This window comes from Chaetodon trifascialis, chromosome 1, assembly GCF_039877785.1.
Source record: "Chaetodon trifascialis isolate fChaTrf1 chromosome 1, fChaTrf1.hap1, whole genome shotgun sequence".
Lineage (NCBI taxonomy): Eukaryota > Metazoa > Chordata > Actinopteri > Chaetodontiformes > Chaetodontidae > Chaetodon > Chaetodon trifascialis.
Genome location: NC_092056.1, coordinates 32,225,225 through 32,235,965, shown reverse-complemented (window position 1 = coordinate 32,235,965; position 10,741 = coordinate 32,225,225). Strand labels below are relative to the sequence as shown.

Sequence of the window (10,741 nt, the reverse complement as noted above, 5' to 3'; positions counted from 1 at the left end):
CCAGCCCCCCGCAACCCCGAAAGGGATAGGCGGTATAGATAATGGATGGATGGATTTTAAAATATATTTTCCCACATGTTGGCTTTGCTATAACACATGATGAATGGTATGATAAAAGGAACAATTGAGTCTCTTGAACTCGGACATGTTTGTGCCTGTCTCTTTGTGTCTGCTAACAGATGTGATGTCCCTGACATGACTTGAATGCCTCTGATGTAGCAGACATTACAGCAGAGGAACACCCATGGGCGTTCAGCCCTGCAGGAGCTCAAGCGAATGCCTGAACATGGGCTGGAAGAGGAACTCAACAGCAGCAACCAAGAAGCAACACACTATCACACAAACATGCCCACTGGAGAATGTGTAGCAGTCACTAGCAGGTAACATAAATGTCTCTGCAGGGAGGAAACCACACTCACACACTCAACAGCTGTTTCATGGGGAAATTTACTGTATCCTCTATCCAAAATGTCTTTGGCACAGTATGTATGGTTTCTGTCTTCAAGGTTCAGTATGCATGAAACAAAGCCACATCTGAAGGCAAACGCTTTACCTGAAATGTTAAAAATGTCAATAATAAAATCTATAATACCCTGATGTCTTAATGTCAATTAAAATACAGACAGTAGTAGATTATCTTGGCAGGAGGATTTTTCCTATCAATGAAGAAGATTTCACACAACAAATATTCACTTTCTGTGGTCCTTCCCAACTATTCAGAAATTTTGGATTGAGGTTTAGTCTTATAGTTCTCAGATATTGACTTGAATCCCCTTCAGTGGATCCCTGGTTTCTATTTCCTCACCCTAAGTCAGAGAGTTACAAAAAAAACAACAACAACAAAAAAAAACACCCTCTGGGTCTGGATGAATCAAACAGTGCCTAAACTCTTGCACAGAGAAACTAATTTATGTATTACATAGTCAGCTAGACATTTTTGTTCAAATGTGACAACTAGCGAGTAATTCAATTGCATAGAGGACTAGCTATGTATTTGCAACTTATACAATGGAATTTGTGGATCTCTTGTTAAGAGACACCAAGAAACAGTTTGTACCACTGATGCATTATCTGAATGTGCTGACAACACTCAATGGAGAAATGAAGTGTTGAGAAAGGACAGTGTGCAGTGCTGTGTCCACCAGGTGTTCTTGAGTGATTTCAAGTATGGCCCTGGAGTAATTTCAGTAAAATGTTAACCAGTTCAAACTGAATGCAGTGAGGGTAGGTAAAACATTTCTACTGTATGGGCCCTTTCATAGAGTGCTCTCATTCAATTCAGCCTTGAATACTTCTGTTTGGGGTCAATGACATGAATACACCTGAGAAGCTTTCTCATAGAACTACAATCACAACACTAGCAAGGTCAGTGTTTACAGCATACATCCTCACACCCTCACACACTCACATACACTCTGCTATCCTCTGATATGACTGTTGTCTCTTGTGTGCCAGTCTGTACAATGAGGACCCACTCTGCAGAATCTGCCATGACGGCAGGGCCTCCGGGGAGCTGCTGTCACCCTGTGAGTGCTCTGGTAGCCTGGCCATGGTGCACCGTGCCTGCCTGGAGCACTGGCTCACTGCCTCCAACAGCAGCCACTGTGAACTCTGCCACCACCAGTTTGCACTGGAGCGCCTGCCAAAACCTCTTAGTGAGGTAAGCTCTTGCCATACACTGCATTGTGATTTTGTGACATATAGCTTATCAACACATTGCTTCCCAACATTTCAATTTTAAGGCTTTGATTTGTCCAGGCTTTGAGATGTTGGTATATGGGATGGCTGCTGATCAATATCTCAAAACCTGGACAAATAGAACCAAGATAATCTGTATAGCTTGATACCACTAGAGCTAAGTGAGTTATTTGAGGAAACAACTCATAAAGTATAAAGGAGTGTATAAAGGAGTGTCTCCTCATTCTTTGCTGAAGAGCAAAGAATATATAGCAATATAGCAGATATATTTGATTGCAATATCAGTACAGTAGCTTCATACAATTACAATTAGTCGTTTGGCAGACGATTTCATCCAAAGTGACGTACTTATGTATTCACACGCATCATCAAGGTCGGTTTGTTTGGGGTTCAGTATCTTGCCCACGGATACTTCAGCATGTCGACTGTCGTATTCATATGACCACAAGGTTCCTCTTGTCAGTAAGGCCTGCTGCTGACTGACCATACACAGATTCAGTCTTCACTTCACACACTGTTTGTGTAGCTCTGGTCGCATGGAAAGCACTTGATTAAGAGCAGTCTGATCATGGACAGACTGCTCTTCACAGACCAACCCTGCAGCACCCTGACTTGACTGTTCACACTCAAACAGTCCTTTACTCAGAATCTCCTGACACTGAGCATCCTCTAATCCATTTATTATCCATACGCCAGTTCTATCCCCTGTATCCCCTCCTCGAAAGAGTCCAGGGGATCAGTTGCACACAAGCCTTCCTCTGATTCAGCAGCACACAAATCTTCTCCAGTTGTCACCACAGGCAGAGGACAGGAGCAGGTTGCTGCGCTTACTACCGCTTTACACTACTACCATTATGCCACCTTTACTGTCCTCCAGCTTGTATGTGTGAGTCTGCAGGTTTCTGTCTCTGACTGCAAACTGTTGCATTACATTTCTCAGCTAGGTTTTTCTTTCCACTCACCTTTGTTTAAAATGAGTGTTCTGTCTGCTATGTTCAGGTGAGCACCTTTTATTTTTGTTGTATCCCTTTGTTTGCCTGTCTTGCTCTTTCATAGCTTGTTTTTGGGCAGTTCTGGCTGCTTCATGTAAGATGTGACATGAGTGGTTACAAAAGCTATGCAAAAACAACAACCACTAGCTCATGCAGCACTTGTTTGAACAGCACATCCACCTTTAAATTTGATAAAATATAAGCTGCAGTGGTGCATATCCTGTTTCTTGTACCACTGCATTTTATACAAATGTCAGAATCTGTATATGGTGAGGCCAGTTGTTTCTCTTTGAGGGGAAGACACTGCTGTCATGTCTGATTTCCCATGAGATAGTATGCTGTAGTGTGTGATTTGAAAGAGTTCTGCCATGAGCTGACTTTCAAAGTTGTCTCCCTGATCTAAGTGGACACCTTCAAGGAACCCATATACACAGAAGTGTGATGTGATCCCACAGCTTCTTAGCTACTTGTTTTGCAGTCTGATGTGTACATGGGAAAATGTGAACTAACTTAGTAAAGTGGTCTATCATGACAAGAACATCCACCGCATGCTGGTTATTATCCTCTGCATTCCAGAAGTCCAAACACACTAGCTCTATGGGGCAGAAGTCCTGATGCTTTAAAATTAGGCTTGAACACAAGGGTCTGGTGTTTTGACCAGTATGCACGTTTGACAGCACTTGACATACTCTTTCACATCATACTCCATCTAAGGCCAAAACAAAAAAAAGAAAAGAAGAAAAGAAAAGAAAACAGCTGTCTCACTAGATGCAGGATCTTCACCTGCCTAATGTCAACCAAAATCATCTTTGAGGCTGTCAGGCAGACCAAACTGGTATCTCTCTTGTTTACCTGCATGTCTGTCTCTCTCTCTCTCTCTCTCTCTCTCTCTCTCTCTCTCTCTCTGACTGCATTTCTGTCTGTCTGTCTGTCTGTCTCACTCTCCCTCTCTTGCTCTTCCTCTCTCACCCAACCAGTCGAGGCAGATGGCCGCCCACCCAGAGTCTGGTTCTGCTTGAGGTTTCTGCCTGTTAAAAGGAAGTTTTTCCTTGCCACTGTCGCCAAGTGCTTGCTCATGGGGGAATTGTTGGTTTCTTTGTAGATAAAGAGCTTGGTCTGTACCAGCTCTATATGGAAAGTGTCCTGAGACAACTTCTGTTGTGATTTGGCGCTATACAAATAAAAATTGAATTTACTGGTGTGGTCCTTGGTAAACTAGTCAAGGGCATTATTTTGAACCTTGAATCTCTCCCACTGTTTGATGCGCACCAGACCTTTGCATTAAATCTGGTATGAGTATCACAGTGGTGGGGTCAAGTTCCTGGCTGCGTGTGAACACAGGAGCCTTAGAAGCCACAGCGTCACAGTGACGCTTGCTAGGGTCAAATGAACGTTTCACACCAGCACAGATTGATTTCTTCACCTGGTGACACTGGACCTTTATTCAGAAGGTGTCTTGAATGCCTTGCAAGAAGGTGTCTGTAATGTTCTGGGATGAGCCTGTGCCTGACAGGGTTGTGAAAGGGTTTCTGCTGAGTGTCAGTCACTATGTCATTGGTGCCACATTTGATGACACATTTCAGGTTAAATGTGTAGGAGTTGTTTGGACACCCAGCACTGCTCCCGAGCTTCAGTGTCATCATGATATAGTTAAGAGGCTTGTCAGTTCATATGGTGAAAGAATGACCTTGTAACCTGCTAGCTGACTGTACAACTCATGTGCCACTACATCGACCACATTCAGACAATAACAAAAATACATCTCCTTCTGACTGTAAAGTTAGAAATAGTGTCTCTTTAAAAGCACCTACCAGCGGCTATTTTATGTATTTTTCTCAAAATATCAAATGTTAAAATGAAGATGAAAACATTAAAACAATCAATCATCAATACAAAAGAAATGTAGAAACAAAATAACAAAGAGGGAACTCACATACAGCAACACCTGTCACTGCCCATGCACACCGGAACCCGATTTGTTCCATTACTGTGTGACAATGCGGCCCTGGAATGCAATTGGCAAGGAAACGCTGGGGTTAGAATACCCCATCGATCCGGTGTTAGGACTTGACCTATGTATGTCTGCAGTAGTGATCGGGCAGTGACAGCGTGCTGCCAACTGAGGAGAACATCATAGTCTGCAGGAAGTGACAACGCCAAAATGTCAAAGGTCACTCAACAAATATACAATTAACAAACATAAGCTCCCCAAAAGAACACACAAATAAGTATTTACCAGGAAAATAATGTAAATGAAAATGTTAACAGAAATGGATTGTTAGAGAAAGAGAAACCTGTCACATGAATACATTGGTTGCATATAGAGATTGCACTGAACATGGATGGAGATAGAAGACTAAGACATGCAATCTTATCATCTGGCTCTCAAGAAAAGGCAAATAAGCACATTTTCAAAAAAAATAACTAGCTTATTCTCTTGTGTGATAATGATGATGATGTGATAATAAGCCCCTCTGAAATACAAATATAGATTCAAGTAACGACAAAAGAAGTAACAAACCTCACATTATCAACTGCTATTTAGTGGGCCTGCTTTTTTCACCAGGATCCATGTGCATAAAAGTCTGTAGATTCAAGGTGTCCATGCACAAAGAGAAATATGTAGATGCATTATTACTGCCAGATTCATAGAGCTGCTAATAGGCCTGACTGTGTTCCACACACAGTGACACACATAAAAACACTCTTAATCATCCATTTATATATCGATAGTTGTGCTGTTAAACCTCTCATTACTCCTGTCAATGAGAGAAACAGCAAAGAAGCTGTGCGCTTTCACAGATTTCATCCGCAAGGTTCTCTAACAGCATCAGAACAGCTGTAATTACACACAGTAGTGGCTATTTACAGGACTTATACAACTAATTCATCACATGTACCTGTAAAGCATCATTATCAAACAGAAGGCTGATCAATGAGTAATCTATACTGCTCATTTGAAACAGACTTTACAAAGTGCCTCACAATGAAGGATTAAATTGAAAGATCTTTAACATTGATAACTGAAATGTAAATAAAAAGAGGATAAAACTACTACGAATAAAACTACTACTAATAAATAATTTAGATCATTCTGATACCTGTCAACATTGGGATTTGGAAATAAGGGCTGTCCCACCACCCTTACTACTGTCCACATAATCCTTACATTTAGGCAAGGGGACACACAGTGATTTCAAAAATCACCACTAGCCAAGCACTTGCTTTAAAATATCAGAGCAACAAGGATTAGGTTAACTAGTTCATATAATTACAGTAGGTGGTCAGAATCAGATACCTGGTTGGAAATGAAATGCTGTAAACATTCCTGTACTATATAAATTTAAAAACAGAAGGACATATAAATTCAGTACTTACTTTATGTGTTACTTCACTAACAAACACATCCAGTAGGCGGTTTGCTGTAAGAGGTTTGCATTTTATAGAATACTATGTAGACTGCAAAAATAATCAACCACAGTCAATTACTACAGTGTTGCTCATAAATTTGGAATAAAATATTTTTTTTTACCTCTTTCCATGAAATGATTGTGACAATGTGATTTATTCTTGACAGATAGCATAATGAAAGTGCATCGCAATAGAAGTTCTTTGTATATAATCACTGTATAATACGGTACCAAATAAAGTTCTTAAGATAACGTCTCATTTCTGAAAATTCACTTCTGTGCTCACAAATGTGCCCCTCTGCATTCATGCACTGCACACTCTTTGACAGACAGAGAGAGTGTATATATTCTCAAAACTTTATTAATCAATCCTTCTAAATATATCACAATGAAAATGAAATCACAATTAACCTTTACAAACTGTAGTCAGGCTTAAACAAAATCGGGGGTGTTGAAACAGTTGGATTAAGGCTTTGTTTAAATTCTTCAGCCTTGGTCAGTTTAACAGGAAACACATATTCAAGAAGATTTTATGCATATGAATGTCCAATATTGCTGTTTCAAATGTCACACAGTCAATAATATGGAGTATGGCCACTCCTGACAAAGATCAAAGATGTCGTGGCATACTGTCCACAAGCTTGTTGATGTTGTCAGTGGGCATGTTTAGGGCCTGGCCTAACTCCTGTAGAGTTTGAGGAATATTGTCCCTCTCATTGATGGCTCAGCATAGAGCATCCCAGGTTTGCTCAAAAGGGTTCATATGAGGGGAGCCATGAGGGGGCCATGGCATCTGCGACACCCCCTCTGCGTCAAGATATTCTCTTACTGCAACTGCCCTATGTGCTCTAGCATTGTCGTCTTGTAGATGAAAGTCGTTCTCATAGACCCATCTTGCATTTGGGAGGAAATGGTTCTCCAGGATGTCCCTGTACACAACGGTGTTGATGTTACCATCCAGCACCACCAATGGTGTCTTTCCTCCATATTGAGTACCGGCCCATACCATCACTGAGCCGCCACCAGCAGTGGTTTCCTGGATGCACCCAACCCGTTGTCTTCCATCTGTATGGTTGAGGATGAAGCAACTCTTATTCGTAAAGGTAACATGTCGCCAGTGCCCAGGCTGTAATCTTTTGTGCTCCCTAGGCCAGCAAAGTCAAGCAACACTCAATTTACAGTTTGGCGGGAAACGTTGATTCCATGGTTTCTTCTCCACAGACAATGAAGGCAGCTCGCTGGCAGTTTCTGGTTTCTACAGCATCATCAGTCAAATGACCCTCCTTTTGGTGAACTTTGAGGATCTTACAGACCTCATCCTGGGATATTCCAAGCAAATCAGAAATATTGGCTTGTTTGCGTCCATCCTGTTGGAGTGCAAACACTTTTTAGCGTATTGCCAGTGTTGATAACGACAGGGAAGTTCTGTGTCAAATTTGGTTGAAAATTATTTCAGACAGTTTTGAAAATGTGGACCTATTGCATACAGGCAGGAAACAGACAACACACCAAATATCTTGTCTTTTATAACAAATGTTATGCCTGAATTTATTTCACCTGGGTAATTGGGACACATAATGTAATCATTGCACCTGGTCAAAAGTGATTACAGATGCATAGGAATAAACAGAGGATTATTATTATTATTATTATTATTATTATTATTATTATTATTATTATTATTATTAAACCAGCAAGTCCCATTGAGATTCAAAATCTCTTTTACAAGAGAGACCTGGCCAAGGTAGCAGCCAGTCACAACATATTAAGATGCAACAAATACGACATATTAAACAAACAAACAAAAGGAAAAATACAAAAAAAAATAAAACAGAATATTCCACAATAAAACAACAAGAACAACTATTAAACATAGTGGACCTTTAAAAAAAAAAACAAGCACATGTCTCCGTCACCACATTTATTTTTTTATGATGCCCTTAAATTTATTAATTGATGTGAGTGTTTCTAATCCAAGATCTTTCTGCAGATTATTCCAAGGCCATGGGGCATAGTAGGAAAATGCAGTTTTCCCCAAATTGTGTCTGGAAACAAAATTATTCCAACTTTATGGGAAACGGTGTATAAGATGTCATGTCTCACCCTATATTCCATGTCCACCTCATCATATCATCATTACAGCTACCTCTAAAAAACTGTGTGTAAAGTATGCATGAGATGCGCACATGTTCGTCTTTAAGAACTCCAGTGTAAGTGGAGAAAATGGTGCACACATTTTTTTGTATGTATGCAGCATTTATACAACTGGCCCCTGATGTCACAGTGAGTGGGAGGAGCCTCTTGGCCAGTTGCTGCCTTCATGTTGGAGGATCTGCTGCTGTTAGCTGGACGGCTTGCACCCCTAAAGCCACTTAGCCTGAGAGCCAGATTAGATGGTGTTTCCTTCCCTTGCTGCTCTGTAGAGAACAGTACAGGAGATTGTATTAGTGGCCTCCTCATCTTCCTGCTCCTCCTGCATGTGTGGTCAGCGCACTAATCTGCTGATTAACCACCATGTGCTCCGCAAGGTTAAGATACAAAATGAACAGTATAAGCTTGCCATCAGGCAATGCTGGACACAAGCCCAGAAACATAGGAAGTCATTACATTAATGATGTAATACAATGAATGTGTCTGTTCTGCAGACATGGAGAGGTGTTAGTCACCCCTAAACAGCAGGCCTTGCACACATGGTACACTCACACAAATGATTTCACTAGTTCAGCCTGATTAGATGTCTTTGTGTTTGCTCTGCCCCCCACCTTCAACTTGAGCACAGGTCTAATCGGCCAGAATGATTGAAAACACCTTTGGGGGTGTGCAGAGCCTTTAACTGTTACTGGTTATTAGCTAACAATATTACAAAGGGACAACTTAGCTTAATTGTCCAAGTTTCAGTCCTCAGTTTTAAATTTTGCTAATTTTTTTTTGTTTTTGTTTTTTTGTTTTGTTTTTTAATTTAAGCATAATATTGTGCTTTTAAGATGAATCATCACATAAAATCCCAGCTCACACTGCAACCCAACCCTGCTGAGAATCACCTAAATATTGTGCATGCACTATGCATTCAATTCCTGGCAGATTTACAGCATTTATCTGCTTGATATTTTATGTTTTTTAATACTACTTCTCCTCTGTAGGTCAGTACATGTCCATATGATCAATTAACCCCACCCACATCAGACCCACAACCAAGATCTTGGGTTGAACTGTCTTTCATGATGTGCTGTTAATCTGTTAACCATCTTCCACCCCTCTTCCCCAGTGGTTATATTCTCCATCCACGCAGCAGCAGAGGAGGACACTGTGTGGTGACACAGTGTGTTTCCTTTTCATCACACCACTGGCCAGCCTGTCAGGATGGCTGTGTGTTCAAGGAGCCATGGACCTCTACTATACCAATGGCATGGAGGCCCTGGGGCTCCTGGTCCTCACGCTGGCCCTCTTTACCATTTACATTTTCTGGACAGTGGTATGTTCAGGGTCTATGCTGCTCATTCAGATGGGACATTTTTTTTTTTAAGAAGTGCATTCCAACCAGTGTAAAGCCCATACAATGAACTGAGAGGAGCTGCACTGTAGAGCTGAGGGGAAGTGTAGAGTTGGTGATTGTTCTCTATGTGTTATGAACAACCCTATTTACATTACACATTACAGTTTATTTGGTTGTTAACATAAAAATATTGGTTAACAGCTTTAACAAATGACTACAATTTTTTGAATCAATCCTTCAAGTTCTGTGTTTGCTTTAAATTTAAAAACCTCCACAAATATTTAAAACTGCAACTTTCAGTCACATAACAGAACACTGTATTTGATCTTTGGCAGTCGTACTGAAACATGGTTGTTTGTTTCTCAGGTATCTGTGCGTTACCACATCCATCTGTTCAAGATGTGGAGGAAAACCAATCAGAGAGTGAGACTGCAACTTCCTGTGCCTTCCCATGCCACACACAACCAACAGACCCTGTCCATGAACACCCTCAGCAAAGCCACCAACAAAGAGACTATGGTGTAGACTACAGTCTACAATACTGAACTTACCTAAAATATAAGGGAGGAGGGGGGCGCAGCTTGTCCCAGTCCAAGAGCAGGAGGACAACTACACCGGCCTCTGATCGCTTTCCTACCAAACGTACTGTGGAAACTGAATGCCAGGAACAGTCTGTCCCACAGCAATGAAAACTGACAACGTGACCAAATGAGTCATACTGGTAACTGTGGACGTGTTCAGACATTTTCCTAGAGTTCACAGTGACAATCAGTATTATTGTTTCCAGAAGAAGACAATGAAGTGTTCCAGACTGATGTGATGATCTACTTTTCCTCCGCATGGAACGATAAAGATTACCAATCTGTTGCAGTTTTAAAATCAGCAATTCAAAGTGTGTTTGACTTACAGTATAAGAACTAAAATCAGCAATGCATTAGCTCAGGATCATCCTCCATCTGTCAGCTCAACAGCTGTTCAGACTGACTCATTACTTTCACACAATTCAATAAAGCGCAATCATGTGTTTTGTGAACTATCCTGAGAAACAAGGGTGCTGTTTCCAAAGAGAGACACTGATGATTTTTAGAAATGTTTTCACTTTAATGATGAGGACAACAAATTAAATTCATCCTTCATCTCCACTGGAA

The 10,741-nt window shown here is 40.9% G+C and overlaps 1 protein-coding gene across 1 annotated transcript; it reads left to right on the top strand.

Moving 5' to 3' along the window:
* The first annotated feature begins 268 nt into the window (after window positions 1–268).
* Window positions 269–10,136, top strand: LOC139334235 (E3 ubiquitin-protein ligase MARCHF3). Its single transcript, XM_070967006.1, has 4 exons — window positions 269–380; window positions 1,456–1,660; window positions 9,366–9,572; window positions 9,960–10,136. Exons 1-4 carry the CDS (start codon window positions 277–279, stop codon window positions 10,116–10,118), a joined length of 675 nt encoding a protein of 224 aa, XP_070823107.1. The 5' UTR covers window positions 269–276; the 3' UTR covers window positions 10,119–10,136.
* Window positions 10,137–10,741: the final 605 nt, after the last annotated feature.

Excerpts from the sequence above, each read along its gene's own strand:
- LOC139334235 (XM_070967006.1), top strand. The coding sequence starts at position 277 with ATGCCTGAACATGGGCTGGAAGAGGAACTCAACAGCAGCAACCAAGAA. Across the intron at positions 1,661-9,365 it reads TGCCAAAACCTCTTAGTGAG|TGGTTATATTCTCCATCCAC; the intron begins GTAAGCTCTTGC and ends CCTCTTCCCCAG. Across the intron at positions 9,573-9,959 it reads TTTACATTTTCTGGACAGTG|GTATCTGTGCGTTACCACAT; the intron begins GTATGTTCAGGG and ends TTTGTTTCTCAG.